Source organism: Chenopodium album, chromosome 26 (genome assembly GCF_948465745.1).
Source record: "Chenopodium album chromosome 26, dcCheAlbu1.1, whole genome shotgun sequence".
NCBI lineage: Eukaryota > Viridiplantae > Streptophyta > Magnoliopsida > Caryophyllales > Amaranthaceae > Chenopodium > Chenopodium album.
In genome coordinates this window covers 14,645,216-14,666,936 of record NC_137859.1, presented here as the reverse complement: position 1 = coordinate 14,666,936, position 21,721 = coordinate 14,645,216, and the positions used below count along the sequence as shown (strand labels likewise).

The 21,721-nt window shown below is 33.3% G+C and overlaps 2 protein-coding genes across 2 annotated transcripts; one reads left to right on the top strand and one right to left on the bottom strand.

Moving 5' to 3' along the window:
* Positions 1-8,971: 8,971 nt before the first annotated feature.
* On the bottom strand, positions 8,972-13,049 carry LOC145616455 (sugar transporter ERD6-like 7). Its single transcript, XM_081671175.1, has 18 exons — positions 12,805-13,049; positions 12,643-12,705; positions 11,870-11,959; positions 11,706-11,765; positions 11,549-11,614; positions 11,374-11,439; positions 11,126-11,201; positions 10,976-11,040; positions 10,806-10,898; positions 10,618-10,698; positions 10,436-10,520; positions 10,282-10,325; positions 10,137-10,199; positions 10,001-10,060; positions 9,863-9,916; positions 9,702-9,761; positions 9,507-9,621; positions 8,972-9,401 (listed from the first exon to the last, which is right to left on the bottom strand). Exons 1-18 carry the CDS (start codon positions 12,961-12,963, stop codon positions 9,286-9,288), a joined length of 1,416 nt encoding a protein of 471 aa, XP_081527301.1. The 5' UTR covers positions 12,964-13,049; the 3' UTR covers positions 8,972-9,285.
* A 3,011-nt stretch (positions 13,050-16,060) lies between these two features.
* On the top strand, positions 16,061-19,574 carry LOC145617523 (receptor-like cytosolic serine/threonine-protein kinase RBK2). The gene is made up of 9 exons (XM_081672231.1): positions 16,061-16,110; positions 16,623-16,693; positions 16,794-17,172; positions 17,294-17,545; positions 17,632-17,786; positions 17,884-17,963; positions 18,090-18,225; positions 18,326-18,475; positions 19,112-19,574. The coding sequence occupies exons 3-9, from the start codon at positions 16,806-16,808 to the stop codon at positions 19,214-19,216; spliced, it is 1,245 nt and encodes a 414-aa protein (XP_081528357.1). The 5' UTR covers positions 16,061-16,110; positions 16,623-16,693; positions 16,794-16,805; the 3' UTR covers positions 19,217-19,574.
* The last annotated feature ends 2,147 nt before the right edge of the window (positions 19,575-21,721 follow it).

The window sequence follows — 21,721 nt, the reverse complement described above, 5'->3', positions numbered from 1 at the left end:
TAATGTAGGGGAGATTCAAACCAATATTGTCAAAAATTTTACTGGGGAAATTCCCTGTTTTTCATGGTGAGAAACAAAATTTGTTTCTCATGATGGCATTTTCGTGAATAAATCAACAACTTTTTCAATATTGTGGGCTCCACAGTTGAATAAAGTTGAAAAAGTTGTTGATTTATTCACAAAAATGCCCCCATGAGAAACGAATTCGTTTCTCACAGTGAGAAACTGGGGCTTCCTCTTTTTACTGATATAACACTGTTGGTTCGAAAAACCGTGTTTTAGTTCTTAAGCTTTTAACGTTGTTGTAAGAAATTGAAACGCCATTAATAAAACAAAGACTGGTTTAAATTTAACACCTAGATAACAACTCGAGCTAGAGGTAAGGGAATGTAAAACGACAAAATTTTCATTGCCAATTAAAGCATAAAGTAAAGGAAAAATTCACTTTAATAATCCCAACTATGGGCGATTTACCTACAATAATCCCAACTATCGTTTATTCTACAATAATCCCAACTATGCCCTGAGTTTCCTCTACCAGTCCCAAAAACCGGTTACCTGCTAAAAGGGTAAACTTTTTTTTAAAAAAAAAAAAAAACAACACATGTCATAACATGATTGGCTTAATATACAAAAAAATAAAATAAAAAGAAAAAAAAATCAAAAATTATCCCAGCCACCCCCTTTTCCCTTCAGCCACCTTACACCCACCGTGAAACCCAAGACCATGGCGGCTCTACCTTTTTTCTTCTCCCTACACCGCGGCTCCGCCGCCTCCACCGTCGCCTATCCCCTCCGACCAACCGCAGCAGCGCAGCCCCACCCGATTGACCCGAAGAACACCCACGAAATTCTTTCTCTCTCCTCCGCTGACGAACACCCACGATTCCACGACCACCCACGCTGACGAACACCCACCGAAATCTCAACGTCGACCTCATCTTCAACCTCCAGACCCAATCCACGCTTGTGACGACCTTTCAGGTGGGCCAATTCGAGGCGATCGAGGGTTGTGGTTAGGGTTCCGGTGAGTTTATGGGTGGGAGAGAGAGTGGCTGCCACTTTGGAGGAGGTAGTTGGGCTGCCATATTTATTTTTTTGGTTTTTTTTTTATTTTTTACTTTTTTTTTATTTTATACTTTTTTTTATTTAAATTTTTTTTGGAACCACTCACACACTGACACGTGTCAAACAACCTACAATAATAGGTTGTTTACTTTTGTTGACCGCCGGTTAGGGACTGGTGGAGGAAAACTGACCTAATAGTTGGGATTATTGTAGAATAAACGATAGTTGGGATTATTGTAGGTAAATCGCCCATAATTGGGATTATTAAAGTGTATTATTCCTAAAGTAAAAAGAACAGGATTTAAAAAATAAAAAATAAAATAAAAAATTGTTTCAAATCAAACAACCATGTAGTAGCACTTTGTAATTCAGTTAGAAAATAACTTGAAGCTTATTCGATGTATTTTAATAAAATTTATAAACAAGCCTATTATGAAGGAATCTTTTTAGCCTCTAATTTGTATATTTATTTGATATCTCACTATTTTATAATGAATCAATAGATGTACCAATCGAGAAGACAGAGGTTGCAAGTTCGCCATATCTTGACATGATAAAGCTTCTATTAGAGAAAGATAGATTTATTGCTTGCCGTCGTGATGAAAAAGGAGCAACTCCATTACACAGGGCAGCATCAGTTACATCAGCCTACAATCTACTCATTATTAGACTTATACTTGAGCATTGCCCACATTCCGCGGAGTTGCGTGATGGTTTAAGCAAGACCGTCTTACACCTTTTGAAAACGATACCAAGCTACAAACAAGGCAAAGACTTGCTTAGTATTAAAGAAGTATATGGTCTCAGGAATCATCAAGACAAAGAAGGAAACACACCGTTACATATGGCTGCAAAACATTTGAACTTTAACATGGTGCGAGTTCTAGTGGATTCCTCGGCCAAACAAAGCATTCGAAACAAAGATGGAATCTCTGCTGCGTCTTTAATTCAAGAACAGTTTGAGGTAAGAGCCATCATAACCAATAAGTTTTGTATTGCTCTTTTAATTTACTTGAATTTGGATGTACATAATTCTTTTAGTTAAGCCCTTGTAGTCGAGCTAGTAGCACCATTACATAAATCCTAATAAGACCAGGTGGATAAAAGTATAACTATAAGAAAGTTTGGCCTATTAGTAAGGATCGAGCTTTTGGGGTTGAATTTGTTAGGGTTGATGAGTGCACAACAGAAGCAAATTAAAGATGTTAAGATTGATAAAGTAATTAGGAGAAAGATAAAAGGAAGATAAGTAGAAAAATTATCAAAAACCTTGAGATATAATGAGTTGGGCTATGGAATTTGGACATTTTCTAGATTATTCCACAATTCTCCATTATTTTTTCAATATAATAGAATATTCTAGAAACCTTGATATATAACGAGTTGGGCTATGGAGGCCACACTAACCCAACAGAATTCCTCGCTTGATGCATTTTAAGGGTAGGAATTTCCCTTACCCTTCCCCTCTATATTCAAAGTGTTTAACCCGCATATACTTAGTCGGATTGACATGTGAGAAGTTTTGAACTAAAAGAAAGGTTGGATCAAAACATAGCTAATAACCTGGCATAGCCTATTAAGCATTTATATCAAAAACTAAAATTATTTCATTCTATCTTTTGTTTTCACATTATGACTATACAATTACTACTATATTTTAGTTTATTATGACTAAAAAAATGTGTATCGTATTTTTTTTTTAATAGCTATCAAACCATGCCTATACAATTACTGCGAAGTGAAATTTTTTCTGTGGAGGCGGATGCACGCACGATGCTCCGTGCATCCGTTTTTTTTAAAGGCGGAATGAATATTTAATTGTTCAGTAAAGAACATATAGTTCGTTGTTCAGTAAAGAATATATAGTTCGTTGTTCAGTAAAGAACATATAGTTAATTTATAAAGAACATCACATGTAGTTGTTTTGTAATGAACATATAGTTTATTTGTAAAAAAAAACATCCAGCTTTATGTTCTATATATATATATATATATATATATATATATATATATATATATATATATAGAACATTTGTAATAATAATAAAGAACATGATAATATAACGTAATGAACATTATTTTTATTCAACCACTATAATCTAAAGACTTTATTCAAAGAACATTATAAAATAAACTATTAACATTATGTCACAAATAATGTACATTTTGACAATCAAAGAACATGGAGATAAACAACATTATTTAACATCATGTTCTTTTCACTCTAGGTATATGTTCATTACATTTTAATAGTATGTTTTTTTCACTCTAGGTATATGTTCATTACATTTTAATAGTATGTTGTTTACATTGTAACTATATTATGTTCATTATATTTCTATAATATGTTCATTACGGTTTATATAAAATATAGAAAGGAACATTTTACTGTATTTTAATGTACATTGTATTATTTACTACAACTTTTCTGAAGTTGTTTATTTGCTTGATTTCTTTTTTCAAAATGCAATAATTGGTAAGTTTTCTTCAAGAATTCATATTGTTTCTCATTGCAACACCAAAATCACATAATCACAAATTAATTCCCCAAAAAAAAATATATAATCGAAAATTACAATTTTCAGCCAAATTTATATAAAAAAAAAAAACAAACACTTGAACTCAAAATAAACAAGTATGAATATCAAATCTGATCTTACCTTTTGTCTTTGTCTTTCATCTTGCACCAAAAAGTTCAAAATTCAAAATTTTTTCTTAGGGTTTAATGAATTTGAAGCGATTTTCAGTATTTTTTTTTTTTTTTTTTTTTTTGGGGAGAGAAATCTTCTAGAGAGAGAAAACTTCTAAAAGATTATATAGTTTGAAATTATTTGAAATTACTGTATGGTTTTTCCTTTTTTAACAAATTGAAGCTCAAAATAACTCGTGCACTTAAGAATTGAACAATATGTTCTTTGCTATAGCCATGTACATTATGAAATAATAGGATGTACATTCCGTTTTTTTAAAAACAAAACATTTGCGTTTTATTCACAACTCAATGCGTATTGCAGCAGATGCACCATGCGGATCGTGCATCCGCCTGCAGGAATTACATATTGTACTACGAAGTACTTTTTATTCTATTCTATATACTTTGAGCTTTAGATATGGACATATCGAAACTCAAATTAAGGTTCAAGACATTTAACAACATACACAACCTACATGCTATGATGCTATTAATGATAACGTTTATGAAATGGTATGCAGCAAACCGCAGAGAAAAATCAAATGTCAGTGGAAGTATGTGAAGCAATAGAGAGGGCTAATATAAGCTTTTTAAGAGAAAAATTGCATAATTTTGGAAATAATTATCTATTCTCAAGAGATTCCAAGAGGAGGAATGTCCTTCATAAATTAATGCACATAAGCCACGGAACACCTGTTATACCTAATGACTTTGCTAATTTCATTGAAGAAGTTCTTGAAAGCTTTCCCACGGCTATAGGTCAAGTAGACGTTAACGGGGACACTCCGCTACACATCCTCATGCGAAATTCTCCGAGTAACTTGATTCGTTATGTCTCGGCGTCGGGTGACTATTGCGTGTTATCGTTGTCAGACTTGAGTTTTGTGTTGGAATTATTAGAGCTGTGTTACAAGTATTTTGAAAGGTATAAAGAAGAGGCTAGATCGAAAGGAGCTCATTATGATCTGCCATGGTTGGCACAAAACTCGGAAGGGAATACACTACTTCACGAAGCACTACTCATTAAAAATCAAGATCAGAAGGTGGTGGAAAAATTGCTAGAGTTTGAAATAGATACTATTGCTAGATTAACAAACAAGCTTAATGAGACACCTCTTCATCTCGCAGCTGAAATAGTCGACTGTAAGTCACTAAGCATTAGCTTTTATCTAAATTTGTATTTTTCAAACTCATTTTATTTTTAAATTGATATTATAAGCTAATAACAGAACCCTAATATAACTTTTAAATAAGTTTTGGCCCAAAAATTAATTTGAGCTTCTTAATTTTAATTGATCAATGTAAAAAAAAAATATTGTAAAAATACACTTTATTAATCCCAACTTTGCCCAATTTACCTTAAATGATCCCAACTATCGATTATTCTATAATAATCCCAACTTTCACATTCGTTTTCCTCTAACAATCCCAAACCGGCTAACAAAAGTCAACAACCTTTATTTTAGATTGTAGGACACGTGTCAAATTGTGAGTGATCCAAAAAAAATTTTAAAAACAAAAAAATAAAAAATATGTAGCCACCTCCTCCAGCTCCCAACCGCCACCTCCTACCCCCAGCCGCACAACCACACCACCCAAACCACCCTTTCCCTGACCACCGAGCCGGAAAAAACCTCCCCTCCTTAGCCCCGAAATCGGCCGAAACTTCATCCAAACCCTTGCCCTTAAAACCACCTCCCAAAACTACGCATCGGTGTTTTGAGTTATGGGCGGTTTTGAGGGATAGAGGTGGTTTTTAGGGCAAGGGTTTGGAGCTTTGTTCGATTTCAGGAGAAGGGCTTAGGAGGGGAGGTCGTTTTCGACTTTATGGTCGAGGAAGGGGGTGGTTTAGGAGGTGTGGCAATGGGTTTTGGTGAGGGTTATGGTTGTGCGGCAGCGGATTAGAGGTGAGTGGGTGGTTGTTGGGGACAGTGTTATGTTGGTGGTGGACGAGGGAGAAGGTGGTTTCCGATGGCACTAGGGAGGAGGGGATGAGTGCTGGGGAAGGTTTTCTAGTAGTCAGAGTTGGGAAAGAGAGGTGGTTGTGGTTTTTTTTAATTTGTTTTTTTACAATTTTTTTTTTTTGTTTTTTTATTTTTTTGGACCTGTGTAAAAAAAAAAAAAAAAAAAAAAAAAAAAAAAAAAAAAAAACTTCTTAGAAGGTAATTAATTTTTGAGATTATTGTTTAGAAAAACGGAGGTGAAAGTTGAGATTATTGTGGAATAAACGATAATTGGGTTTATTTAAAATGAATTGGGTAAAGTTGAGATTAGAAAAAGAGTATTTTTTTTTCAAATTTATTTTCCCTTACTTGAACTTATGTTAACCGAAACTCAATTACAGAACATAGCCTTTCAATTTATGCATATTTCATTCCTTGTCACACACATAATAGCCAAAGAAATTTATTAAAACCAGCTAAATTATAAGCCATTATTGCACGCATACACATTGCATTGCATATAATATTATGATATTTATACGAGTATTTTTTTTACAAATAATTAATTCATTTGTGAGTATACCCTTCATAAATTATGCTGATGTAATAGTATCACCATCTTTATTTGATATTGTTTTACTCAATTAGGATCAATTTATAGTGGTTGTTTGAAATACAACAGCCACGTTTTGATGATTATGCAGTCTATAATTAACTTAATTTTCTCAAATTGAGACACTACCATTTCAAAATTTTCTTGTTATAATTAACTATAATTAACTTGTTCTTGGTTAGTTAGTTGAAGTACGTCAAATGAAAATAGAGAAATTATAAACATGAATCGAATTATTACTATCTTCCTTTGACAATAGTTATTTTTTGGTTATGTTAGACGGGGACCCAGATTATGTGGAAAGTGTAATAGCTGTTTTGGCGAAGGCACATGAGGAAGCGGCCTATACATATGACGAAAATGGTCTAACACCTCTTTTAAGGGCGGCTCAAACTGGTATTGTGATCACAATCTCAAAATTACTCAAGTACTTCCCAGATTCATTAGTGTTACCTGATAAAAAACGTGGCCAGACAATGTGGCACCTATTAATACAACATCAACCATATTGTGTTCAGTATCTCTGTAGAGCACATAGAAATACAATTTTTGGAAATCAGATGTTTTTTAAAAACTGTGAGGGAGACACGCCATTGCATCTAGCTGTTAAAGGTGGACACTTCTTCCATGCAATAAATTTTCTTCAAGGTATGGAGAATGATGAAATGATCTCGAAACTTCTTGAACAAAAGAATATTGCTGGTGTAACTCCTAGTGATTTATTAATATCCTCACAAGAGATTCCAGTACGGGTATGTTCTTAATCCTACTTAAACCTTTTTTTTCTTTTTTTTTTTTTTGCAGTACCCTACATTCTACACAAAGTAACAAGTAAAAGTGTTTATTATATGCAAAGCTCTCACATGGTCATTTATTTCTTTTGTATAAATCTTAAATTTTTGTCAAAGTTAGGCCCTGTTCACTTCACTTTAATTTTGTTGAAGTAGACTTATTTTCAGTGAACTAAAATTATTTTTGTTAAACTTAAATTATTTTTACTGAATTGAAATTATTTATTCTGAATTAACATTATTTTTTATTGATTCTCTATTATATTTCTTCTTTACAATTACTGATGAAATTATTTTTGTTGAACTTAAATTAATTTTATTGAACTGCACTTATTTTTATAGAACTAAAATTATTTTTACCGAACTGAAATTATTTTTACATAATATCATTTTTTTTTTAGTTAAAAAGTAAATAGGGCCTTATTTTATGTTGACGACATGATACTAAGTCAAATTTTCAGAAACAGAGGTATTAAATTTATTGTCGCCTAATGAGTTTGAATCTAAATTATTATAGTCATTATGTACTATGGTTATTACTAACTATAAATCATATTATCGTGTACTTCTTTCATCTATAATAATAACTCAATTTGATTCCTTTCGATGCAGTTGGAGAAAATTCTAAGGAAAGATCGTAGCTTTATAGGGTATCGAAGTATGTATGGAATCGCAACAAATGATATGAATGAATATGTAAACACAATTGGTGTAATAGCAGCATTGTTGATGACAATAACGTTCACAGCAGCATTTACTGTACCAGGTGGTGCAATCCAAGACACAAATAAAAAAGATAAAGGGTCTCCAGTTCTTGTGAATGATGCAGCATTTCAGGTTTTTATGGTATTTGACATATTGACAATGAGTCTATCAACAATGGTCTTATTTTGTCTTCTTTGGATCCTAGCTGCCGGGAGTAAGCGCAACTCGATGATGTTATTGGATACAAGCATCTTGTTACTCTTAATTTCATTCTACACAACTCTTTTTACTTTCATGGCAGGAGTTTACGCTACGACAATTAATGTTAAACCCTGGATTGCAATCTACACTTTGGTAATATGCTCTTCGTTGATGGTACTCATGCAAAAATGTCTTATTGTCAGTTATATAGGATATGTTGGTCCAATTCTGTCTTTTTATACTAAAATGCTAATAGACCCACTTTTGCAACAATGTAAGAAAAAAGATGATGAGACAAAATAATGTTGTTATAGCTTCAATGGTGTCGATTTATGTACTCTTAGTTGGTATAATATTGGACTTGTAGCCATACTAAACTTCGTGAAAATGGTTTTCTTTGTAATAAAATGAGAACTCAATTGCATTGTTCGACTTTTTTTTTTTCCCTCTTTGATTTTGTTATTGATACAAGGAAATTTTGTTAATAACTACCAATTAAAGCACGTGTTTTGAAAACAACTGCCTATTAAATTTTTTTAAAAAAAAAACTACCACAAAGTTGTAAAAAGTTTAAGTAGCACTACCACTTTAACAATTTTGGCTAGAATCTCCGGTATTTTAGTATCACTTTTTACCTTTGTGAAGAATAATTTAGTCAATTTAGATGATGAATTTATGAGGTAAAGGTAAAAAGTAGAACCGACATACCGAATATTCTAGTTGGAACTATTAGAGTGGTAGTACTACTTAAATTTTATACAACTTTATGGTTGTTCTTTTAAAGAAAAAAAATAGGTAGTTGTTTTCAAAACACGCGCTTTAATTGATAGTTCTTGATAAAATTTCCTTAATACAACGAACATCGTTAAGTATTTGGTGGAAAGAGAAATTGTGTTTAATTTCTTACAAAACTTGTAACTTTGCTAGAGTATTAAATAAAAAAATAAAAAAATATTGCTAATCAGTGAATGATTGGTATAACATCTAATAAAATGGGTGAAATCCTCAATTGAGAATGAAAGGACTAACATTTGACAACAGATACACCCTGTTTATATGCACTTTTATGGATCAATCTTCATGTCAAAAAGAATAATAATAAGTGTATGAAACTTGCCAATGTATAAGACATAAAGATTTAAAAAAAAAAAAAAAAAAAAAGAATTTCTTTTTATTCCAAAGAACCAAGGATGACAAATTTGTGCTATAATTGTTTATCCTCTTGAAAGAATTTTATTCGTCTGATTCACAAGAAAATGAGGTGTCACTGGTTTAAGCATTAATGTCCGTTTGGATTTCCTCAAGGGTTCTTCCTTTTGTTTCAGGTACAACCATGACAATGAAGACGATTGCTGCTGCATTGATTGCTGCATAAAGAATGAAGGTACCTAAGGAAATACAGAATCACACAAACATGTCATAAAATGATATGTAGTAGCTTCAACACCACATATTTAACTCAAACATAGCCAAAATTAGGCATAGGAATATACCACAAGAACTCCATTCCATCAAAAAATTAAACGTATAGGAAATCGCCCAAGCACCGAACCAGTTAACGAGTGTTGCCAGGCTACCTGCTACTCCTTTCACATTTATAGGGAAAATCTGCCAAAAAGACAAAGTTTTAGATATACAGACTGTAATTTGCATATTAAATAGTAGTAGCTTTTGTGGTATGCCATCACCTCTGACATTACGACCCATGGAACTGCTCCCATGCCTGCTGAAAAGGCTGATATGTATACCTAAATGGAGATTAAGATAATAGCATACAGCTTTAGCTTCCGCTCATCCACATTAAACGACAAATTTACAAAAAATTTCTTGAAGCCGTTAAATGCTCTACCAGTATGCCAGTGACTGCTAGTACTGACGCTGCTTTATCTGATAGCTCATGAGCCTGATTCGTGAAGAAAACAAAACAAGAGATTTCACCTTAGATAATAATTGAAGCAGGTTCTGTTTGATTTTTTCCATTAGTTACCTTGAGGTAGAATGCGATAGCAGTCAATATGCAACCTGCAACCAGCCCAACTGCAGAAACCTGTAAAAAGAGAGATAAGATCCTGGTTAATCAGAGAATGTAACAAACTATGCGAAATAATACAGAACATATTTACCAAAAGCAGTGGTTTTCTTCCTGCTTTGTCGATTAAAGTCGCTCCGATAGTTGTAACCACAACCTGTAGTGTAGAAATTCTCTAATAATTGGAACAGTTACACAAACAAATATCTAACAAACAGCATGAACTGTGCATTTCAAACCTGCAGCAAAGCGTATATTATAGTACCAATGCTTGGGGAAAATCCTGCACATATGTAAATATGAATCAGAAAGATTTTGGTAGACGGTGGATTTGTGCAATTCAGTAAATATAAATACTTCTTGCTTGCATTGTTTTAAGTAAAAATTGCTTACCAGCCATCTCAAAAATATTGCTGACATAGAAGCAGATACCGTTAATTCCCCCAAACTGTTGGAAAACCATCAATCCAACTCCTATCTGGCATCAGAACATTGAAACCAGTTTTTAGTTTATGGATTCACAGAATTGACACTAACTATCAGCTCACAAAATATAACAAGGATGGAAGTCTTACCGTGACAGAACGTAGATACCTCTTTTGAAACAAGTCAAACATACTAGCTTTTGGCAGTTGTTCAAGTTCTTGTATGTAATTCTATCAATTAAAAGACATAATATGCAAATATGAGTCTGTCAATTTAATGCTTAGCAAGTTAGCATTATTATAGCCAAAGTAATAAAGTGTTGTTGAGCATATCGTACTTGAATCTCATCAGCCTCATGGGTTATATCTGCATCTTTGCCACGGAGTTTCTGAAGTGCAGCTACAAACTCCTTTTTAGCTCCTATTTTTGCCTGTAATTACTTAGAATCGATATTCTTATTCCAATTGCATTTTATACCCAAAATTTAATGTGCTTTTGTATTCTTACCAACCATCTAGGAGATTCTGGAATGAAAAATAATCCCGAAAGCAGAACAGCACATGGGATAATTCCTGCATTACATTATCCAAATGAGTCTCTACTAACCAAACTCAGCAATATGCTCTATCGCCTCTATGTTTTCCCCTAAATCTTTACCGGTTAATGCTAAAGCTCTCCACGGTAATACTATGCCTACTATAAAAGCCACTGAGACTCCAGTACAGATCATGACCTGTAATGGGAGGAAATGTGAGTAGATGCAATTCATGCAAACTTTGTATAAATGTAGATATTAAAAATTTTACATAGAAAATACATATACATGTAATCAGATAATCCAATGAATCTTGAATAGTTGGAAATGACAGAATTGCACATTTTCATTTGCTAAGGTACAAAAGTACCTGGTTTAAGGTTGTGAGTGCTCCTCTGAGATTTACAGGTGCTATTTCCGCAATGTAAACAGGTACCTATTATATTTTCATGTCATGGTGACTAGAACATTAATATATATCTGAAAACAAGTATATGTCGAACAGCAACTTTCTATACGATGACATAGCTCCAAAACATACATACCACATAGGAGAAGGCACCCATTCCGTATCCTCCTGATAGTCTTCCTACATCCAATGCTAAAGAACCCTGATTTATTTAAAAAACATTATTGGTAAGTTATTTTTCTGATAGTAAATATACTTAGGATTAGAGAGAATAACAAGCTTTGAAGTTGAACCTTGGCAAAATAGATGGAAAGCCACCCTCCCACACAGAAAGCAGAATACACTCTCATTGCCTGCAAAAAATTCCCAGTTCACAAGAGTTCAAATGAATAGATGGAAGTTCTTAGTTCATATAGTTCAACTCTAATAAGTTAATCGAATTTATATTACTTCATACCCATTTCCTCCCAATAAAATCTGCAATTGGTCCACTCGTGATAGCTCCAATCATCGCACCAAAAGTCAATATAGAACCGAAAAGTGAAAACTGCAAGAAAATGAACAATGAATTATAGAATTGGAGAACAAATAAAAAACCGGAAAATTCAAGTTAATCTTGTTGATTGCTAAAAAAATGTCCAAAGAATTTTTCATTTATAGCTAGCATAGGCATCCACTAAAATGCAAAGTGTGCACAGGTCAATAACAATGTTTTCCTATAATGATGTCCACTACAATGCGAAATATCATTGGCCTTTACTGGGGTATCTTAACTCATGTGCAAGGGTGAAGTCCTACTATGGTGACCACTACAATGCAAATCATCATTGGCTTTTGAAATGAAAATAATGGAACAAAATAAAAACAAATTTAACAAGAAAAAAGAACAACTAAAAGATTTTCAATCTTAGACATCAGAAGTACCAAAACAGAAATTTACATTCATTAAACCTTGATAGTTCTTTCTCCAGTCAATTTCTATGCAGTTTTGTTCTTATCAAAATCCTAAACAATTCTAATCATCATTTTTCGATCCGACTCTAACAAACTCATCAATCAACACCAAGAAGAACATAATACAACAGCTTAACTTATTGTCAATCATGTAAATATACCTCCTACAATTAAAATAATTTAATTAAAACCCAAAATTGCTAGCAAAAATTGCAAACTCCCAAGTCATAAATATAAACATAAATTAAACAAAAAAGAAGTAGAAATTGCGCAAACCTCAGCAGTAGAAAGACCAAGTTCTGCAGTAATGGCAGACTGAGTAGGAGATGAATAACCTGCCTGCAAAAATCAATTCATTATAAACCTTAATTAAAATGGGGTCCGCTACATGAACCAAGATTTTATCTCCGACAAACATCGTGTACAGTTTTAACTTACACAAGCTCCAAACTCATAAGAGCCACAAACAGCAACAAAAGTGCTAAAGTAGACCATCCAAGGATGACCTCCACCATTTTTGTCCTGATTTCTGCCATCAGAAGAGGTGATTTCCTTAGGCTTTATCAATGGCTGTTGAATTTTCTCAACATCAGCCATTTTTCTGACAGATTTTAGCGTGTTTGATGGTTACACTGACTTTGCTACACATAAATACAAGATTTATGTGTATTATAGTAGAGCCGTGTTATTTGTACGATGTCAATCTGCCTGTAATGGTTGGGGAATATTTTAGGATATACGTTATTACGTTTACAATTTTAGATCAAGGTAAAATCATTGGACTGGCCCAAACTAATGGAGCTGAGATCAAAGTGACTAGTGAGTGACTCAATTAAGCCCAAACTAATTTGAGATTTAAGTTCATCACTTGGCTTATTTCTCAAGTACAATAAATTCTATTCTGTAATCGGTATTAGTTTGTCATGCCACATAAGCTTTTAAGCTAATTGTCATTTTAGTTCTAATGGCTAGCTAATAGCTTATTATTTAAATGGAACACGCCTCCTTAATTTACGTTGATAAATTTTATGGTTAAGTTAGAGCAACTACAATGGTTGGCAAATTCATATAATAGCTTGTTATGCCACATCATCTTTTTAAGCTACAACAATTCTAGCTATTTGTTGCTCCAATGGTTAAAATTAATTTATTTTTAAATTTAAAATAATTTTTATCTATTAAATATTTACCAAGCTAATTAGCTCTACAAAGCTAATTTGCTTGCCAAAGCTAATCAACAACATGTGCAACAATCGTATAGCTATTAGCTTAAGAGGTTTAATATTTGCAAGCTAGTAAGAGCAACTCCAATGGCAATCAAATTTGACAATTAGCTTGACATGCTACATAAGCTTTTAACCTATTGTCATTGTAACTACTTTGAACTCCAATGGCTAGCTATTAGCTTACAATTTAAATGAATTTCACCTCTTTAATTAACTTTTTATATTTTAATTTTATTGATTCTATTTTTTTATTTTTTTGGTAAGTTTTCCTCCAAGCAAATTGCTTAGCTAAGCTAATTACATTTTGCAGCTCCAATGGTCAAGCTAATAGCTATGGATTATTTAATATTGCAAGTAAGTCCCTAGCTACAACCATTGGAGTTGCTGTAACACCAATCTTGTAAATATTTAACTAACTTTTTTCTTTACAGGAAATATTTAACTAACTTTATTTTATGATTAATTTGTAAATTACCACCCAAAAAGGGATCTGTTTTGAAATTACCACCCGTTAAAAATTTTATTTTAAATTACCACTCTTAAATTAAAAAAATCCAGATTACCACCTTTTTAAAAAATCCGCTGGAATTTTCGTTTGAAGGCCCCACCTTATTAACTTCCCTCCTTTTTTTTCTTCCTTCCCCTCGACCTAACCCTCTCACTGTTGAACTTCCCTCATCAATTCCTTCAATTAATTGCTCAAACATCATCAATCTTTTCCCTTTTTCTTCCTTTAATTTTCTATCAAATTTGCAATTACCCCTAAAGTTTTAAATCAAAACCCTAACTTTTGTTTTTTCAGCAAATTGAATGTTGTACTGTACTTGCCCAATTCAATTGCCCCAAGAACCCTAATTGTAAAAAAATACCCAATTCATTGCCCCAAGAACCCTAATTCCTAAATATAACCATTTACCCCAATTATTGTTGGCAAAAAACCCTAAATTAAGAACAAGTGGATTAATACTTTGGTTGTGAATTGAGTGTCTGCACTTGTGAGGATAAATTTTTCAAACACTAACAGGTGAATTTGAGAAAATTTGGTTGATATAGGGGAACAAATTGTGAATTGAAGTTCTAAACAAAAAAATCGGGGAGGGGGAGAGTAAAAAGAGTCAAAGTAGCTGTTACTAACCGTTAGGTGGGGCCCTCAAACGGAAATTCCACCGGAATTTCTTAAAAGAGAAGGTTTTGCGTAGAACGGACTCACGTGAGACCGGGCTCAATAACAAAAAGGCGCTAGTCTGGAAACCCGATGATAAAAATTATCTTATTCCTGACTAAAATAGTCTTATTCCTGAGTAACATCTTTATTTTGTTTATGATAATCCTGATAAAAATAATCTTATTTCTGATTAAAATTTTCTAAATCCTGACAAATATTAAACCAATTAATATTAATCTAATACCTGACAATACTTTCTCCTTCACCAATAACCTCCTTCTTCTTCCATGACTACAATATTTTCTCTCTACACAACCTTGCACCAACTAAACCGAAACCACACCCCATCACCCTACCTTAACTGCAACCACCACCCACCTTAATTGAAATAGCTAGATTTTCACCGACCAAGATTCACGCATTTCTGGGTCAAGTCGAAGTGGGTGACGAGGTGAGCGATTATGGTCAGTGTCGGGTGGGTGTTTCTGGTCAGGGTCGAGGTCAAAGTCGGGTGGGTGTTTCTGGTCAAGGCCGAGGTCAAAGTTGGGTGGGTATTTCTAGTTAAGGACGAGGTGGGTGTCTGTGAGTTGGTGTCGAGGTGTGAGTTTCTGGGTTAAGGTCGGGGTAGGCTGGCTGCCGAAGATCGTGGTGGCGGCGGACTCACGGTGAGTCCGTCTCACCCAAAATTTTACCTTCTTAAGATGTGGTAATCTGAATATTTTTATTTAATTTGAAGGGTGGTAATTGAAAATAAAAATTTTAACGGGTGGTAATTTCAAAACAGGTCCCTTTTTTGGGTGGTAATTTACAAATTTTCCTTATTTTATTTCAGTCTTAATACTAAGCGTTGGAAGTTAGAACACTAACATTAGTTAATGATGAAATTTAATGTTTCTTTATCAAAATGTATACAGGGATTTTTTTTTTTTCCAATTAATGGGTGTTTTTTTTTTTTCCCCATATAATGGGTGTTACTTGGACGTGTTAGTATATCTTACAAAATCAGACCACTCGAGTGCTATTAATCTTGAATAATACACAAGTCTTATGTAATAATTTCCCTCCATAATTCCTAACATAAACTATAAAATTTTATCTTTCTTTATAATTTAGAAGGACCTTTTTCTCTTTCATGAAAATTACTGATGTAATCGATTACTTGACACCACATTAACTTAGAATTCCAGCTTCATTTAAGATCTTAAACCGTTACCTTAATACTTTATATATCATACTATATTAATCTATACATTATATAAACCAACCAACCATTCATTTCCCCTTTAACACTACGCTTAATATTGCAACTCTTAAAAATCATGTTCAACTACTTGAACACTCATCTTCAATAAGGTACATTATTATCCTTAGTCTTTGTTCTTCATATATTGTTTGGTGAACTAGATTTTGGTAGTTGAATATTCTTTCACTACTACCGCTTCATGTTAGTATGAACGGGGTTCAATCTCAAGTTTTCGGTATTATATTACTGCACGTTTTAAGACTTTTAACCAACTAAGCTAGTTAACCTCTCCTCTCTATATTGCTTTTAAGTGGCTATCTTCGTCCGATTTATTCGATCAATTCTCTCTTGTTTGTATATGGTTGTTTTTAATGTTAATCCAATCTCTTAGTTTAAGACACACTCCCATTTTTTCTTGTACTCTTTTTTGGTTTAATAAAAAAATTGTTTCAATTTTTCATTTTATTTGTTTGTTTTGTTTATTTGAATAATGTTTCTTACCTGCATAAATTTGCAAAATAACTTATTACGTTGTCATATATTGTTAGTTTGTTTGTTTTATTCAGGTTAAATTGTCTAAATTTTACTCAACCAATAATCTTAACTTTTCTTCAATTTTCAGTACCCCACCACATTGAATTTCAAAGTAGTAGGTTTGATCTCACTTTCATTGAAAATCTGTTTCATTCCAAGGTAAATTTACTACTATGTTCTTTATATTTTTAATTTCAATCTGTATTTCAGTATTCCTCAACTTAAATTAATGATAAAACATTGGTATTATTGAATTCAGTTGAACCAATAAATGGAAAAAACAGGGCAGGATGATTCAAATTCTCCTGTTGGTGTTCTAGAGGACTATTTTCGAAGTGTAGAATCTGATACAAATTCATCCAATGATGCAAATGAAACCCAGAAAAACCCGAAAACAGGTTCTCGTTTTCGCGGTTTTATGGACTTGTTAAGGTCTAAATCCAAGAAGCAATTACCTGCATTGGGGTCTCTGAATGTGCCCAAGTTATCAGGGTTGAGAAGTAATAGTATGAGGGAGAATTCGAATTCGAGTTCGTCGTTTTCGATGTCAAGCAAGTCTTATTTTGGCAATGCTGATTCACCTTCTAGGAATTTCACTCTTTTTGAGCTACAATTGGCAACCAAAAATTTTAGTCAAGGTAAAATAAATGAGTTTGAATATAAGTTTTTTTGTTAGATTGTATGTTTTTTTTTTTTAATGTTTGTTATATTGTCATATAAAAGTATGTTTTTGAAATATGTTTAGTTGTAATTGTGTAGAGAATTTCATTGGAAAGGGTGGATATGCTGAAGTTTATAAAGGAGTATTGAGTGATGGGCAAGTTGTTGCTGTGAAAAGACTTGCTCGAGGCACGCCTGAAGAAAGGATCGCGGATTTTCTAACCGAACTAGGGATAATGGCTCATGTTAGCCACCCTAATACGACGAAGTTGATTGGTTATTGTGTTGAAGGAGGAATGCATCTTGTTCTTGAATATTCACATCTTGGCAGTTTAGCTTCATTGTTACATGGTTTGTACAAATCATTGTGTTTTTTACATGTTTAATAATTGTGTGTTATTATTTGTGTTTTGATTAAAGGATAATTTATATAATAGGTTCAAAGGGAAAATTGAATTGGAGTGCTAGGTATAAGATTGCATTAGGGATTGCTGAGGGACTAATGTACTTGCATTATGGTTGTCAACGGCGAATTATTCATAGAGATATCAAAGCAGCAAATATTTTGCTTAGAAAAGACTTTGAACCCCAGGTATATGTTTCCAAGATGGTACAAATTCGAGTGTGATTTTGTGTTTTCTTGTCAGGGTAGAATTATGTTGGTCTAAATATGCATGACTTTGTTGCAGATTTGTGATTTTGGGCTTGCGAAATGGCTACCGGATAAATGGACTCATCACATTGTTCTGAAATTTGAAGGAACTTTTGGGTATAGTTAATAAGCTGTTTGAGTTCGTTTGTATCAACTATATAAAGTTTATTTAATTTAACATCTATTGCATGATTCCATCTAATGTGGTTTAGTTAATTTATTTCCTGATATGTATCTGTACAGCTATCTTGCACCTGAATTCATGATGCATGGCATAGTTGATGAAAAAACAGATGTTTTTGCATTCGGTGTGCTCTTGTTGGAGCTAATTACTGGTCGTCGTGCTCTTGATTGCTCACAGCAAAGCCTTGTGTTGTGGGTAAGCCCTGTAATTTACTTGAATTTCAGTTCACTAGTATAGTAGTAAAGTATAGACTGATCAACTGATGCTCTTTACATTCGCTGTTCTGTTGTTCTAGGCCAAACCTTTATTAAGAAAGAATAACATCAGAGAGCTTATCGATCCTGCTCTTGATAACCGCATCAACTCAAAACAGATGAGGCTTATGCTTTTAGCTGCTGCCTTGTGTGTACAGCGCTCTTCAATTCGACGACCTCAGATGAATCAGGTACTTATATTTGTTGTATTGTCAGAGTGTGAAACTTTCATGACATAATCAACTTAGAAATGGAAATAAGAACTTTAAAAAGTGACAAAAGCAAAATGATGCAATGAGGAAAGTTGATGTTAAAGACAAGAAATTATAATTGCTCAAAACTAAGAACAATTGTATCAGTGTACAATAATATATGCATCATTGTTGGCAGTTAGGTTGGCACTCATAGATACATGATGAGCTTGAAACTTACTCCAAATTATGCAAATAGGAAAGGTGATGTTAAAGACAAGAAATTATGATTACGAGAACTAAGTACAATTGTATAAATGTGTGATCAAATACGCATCATTGTTGGCACTCAGACACATGCTGAGCTTGTAACTTACTCCCTCTATCCGGAGATAATAGTCAACTTATAGTCTTATAGTACTTCTGAGTCTTTGATAAGCTCGAAACAAATTGTTAAATTTCCGAGATTCTAAGTCCAAATACACCCCCAAGGAAAGGGAGTGAGTGATGGAGAGGAGATAGCTAGGGAAATGACAGAATTTTTAGCATTAGTAAAATCATAGTGAATCCTTGCTTAGTGTCAGATGATTGGGAGGGACTTTACCGCGTATGATTCCTTTGATCTTTTCTATTCAGGTTTTACAGCTTCTGAAAGGAAATCTTAGCAGCATGGAGTCAATGAAGAAATATAAAAAGTCATCATTTTGGAAGATATATTGTGAAGAGATTACTGAAGCATAAGATGTACAGATTCAGAGCAACTGCTTTTTTTAGTATATAGGTTTAGACAGCAACCAAAAGATTTTGCTAAACTCATCTATATAAAATTATAAACATACTGTTTTTAGTCACCAAGTATCAACAGGCAGCCTGTTAGTTTTGGATTAGCTCGATCCGTTGATCATCAGTGTTATACAAGAGCCTCAATGCCTGATTACATCAGCTAGATTGCAAGAAATTGTAATCGCAATTTTTACCATACAGGAATACAAACAGAATATTGTAGTTGCAGCATAAAATAGTATGAACTATCAAAAGAACTTAGTTATCAGGCTTTGTAAGATGTACAGTTTGTAAGATAGGAGAAGAATTGGAAAAGTTGAAAATCAACACAGTTGCCTTGTTCACTTTTTATTTATAGTATGTAAATGCTAGTATCAATTACCCTTAATAGTAATTAGTAAGAGGATACATATACGAAGTCCTATAGGCTAACCTTTTCATTTGGCCAAAAAAGTTTTGGCTCACATGTGAAGTAATCAGGGAAGGAGGAAGTCCTATAGGCTAACATGTTAGACATTGAATGTTGTTCAATATTGCCGCAAATTGGGTAGCGAAAGCCAGCGACGGATCCAAGATTTTACGAGTGCTAGGTCACCGTCACCCATCGACTGTATACCCATAGATCCAAAAAGTGAATTTTAATATGTGGAGGATGATTTTGTGATGGAGGTGGATGATTTTGTGGATCTGTGGATGAGCAATGAATTTTGGACTAAATAAACTTGTTATATCACACTTTTTTTCCTTTTCATTTTGAAAATTAAGTCACAATTTCAATAATAGGTATTGATATTAATTAATTGATATTGCTCAAATAATGAATTTAGGTTACCGTAATGGATCAGACTAAATAGCTAGAATTAAATAAATTAAAGTATGATTGTGTTAAACATTAGACGTAGTATAGCTGTATAGGTTAAGGGGTTTTGACCCTCATCCTCCCAATCATAAAATTTGTTAGATACACCTGGGTGTACCGTACACCCAACTCACTCAAAATTAGGTTTTGCTTTTAATTTGATGATTAAATGAAAAACAATCATCAAAATAAGAACAAAATACTCATGAGTAAACGGTACACCCGGGTGTATATAACAATATCTCCTCAATCAAGAGTACTCTCTCCATGTTTTTTTAAGTGTTACACTTACCAAATTCGGCCGTGTTTTAATTAGTGTTACACTTCTTATTTTGGCAAAAAGCTACGTTAAAACATTATATCTCTCTCCTCTCATGGTCCCCACTCAAACTCACTACTACTGTTTTTATTATATCTTTCCTCTCACATTCATTACTTTTCAATAAATTATTAAGTATTAACCCCACTATCTTTCTTTTATAATTTTTTAATACTCCAAATTAGGGCTGTCAAACGGGTCGTGTCGTGTCGGGTTCCTGTTCGTGTCGATGTTAAATGGGTTGAAAAACCCTTGACCCAAACCTAACCCATTTATTTAACAGGTTGAAAACCCTTGACCCAAACCTAACCCGCTTATTAAACGGGTTAGCCGTGTAACCTTTTACCCATATAGTATGTAATAAACTATAATATTCAATTTTAAAATATAAAATACATCATTAATTCATTAATGATACTACAAGAGTTTAAAGTTAGTAATTTTAGCAAAAGTACTACAGGAATTTAAAGTTGGTTGCTTTAGCAGCACAACTATACATAAGAATTGTCCCAAATTAATAGCCAAATTTTAATTAACAAAAGTTGAAATTTATTTTATCCGCCAAATTAATTGCCAAAAATTACCTTTTTGTATACTTGGTGCCAAGGTAATTTACAAAATTATAAGTTTAGAATAAAATTTTTGGTTTTTTTTACTACTTAATTAATAGGTTAAGCGAGTCGGGTTCGGGTTAGTAGGTTGTCGTTCAACCTATTTATATAATTGGGTTATACGTGTCGGTTTTGGGTTGAAAATTTCAACCCAAACCTAACCCGTTTAATTTCGTGTCGGGTTCGTGTCGACCCAATTATGTAAAAGGGTCGAGAATACTTGACCCAAACCCGCTTATTTTTTTTCGGGTTCATGTCGGGTTATCGTGTCGTGTCATCTTTTGACAGCCCTAACTCCAATTACCCCACTTATCTCTTATTTTATTTAAGTCAATTAAATTGCCTAAAACTATATAACGATCAAACTGTAATACTTAAAAAAACACAAAGGGAGTATCAACAATCGAGCACACCCCGGTTTCTTTTACTAAGAAACATTTTTGGTTTCTCTAGTGGCATATTTGCAACTTAGTGGTGAATGGTTTGATGAATATTCTAGTGATTGGACATGTGTGAGGACTATTGATCGAGTACTTGAGTTGTACTGTTAGGTAAATGTAATTGATGACCTTAAATGTAAAACCTAACAAAATTCACGATTTTTTCTTACCTTTACTTGGGAATTTGTTTTGTTTCTATGTTGCACCAATACAAGTACAGGGGCATATACGGGG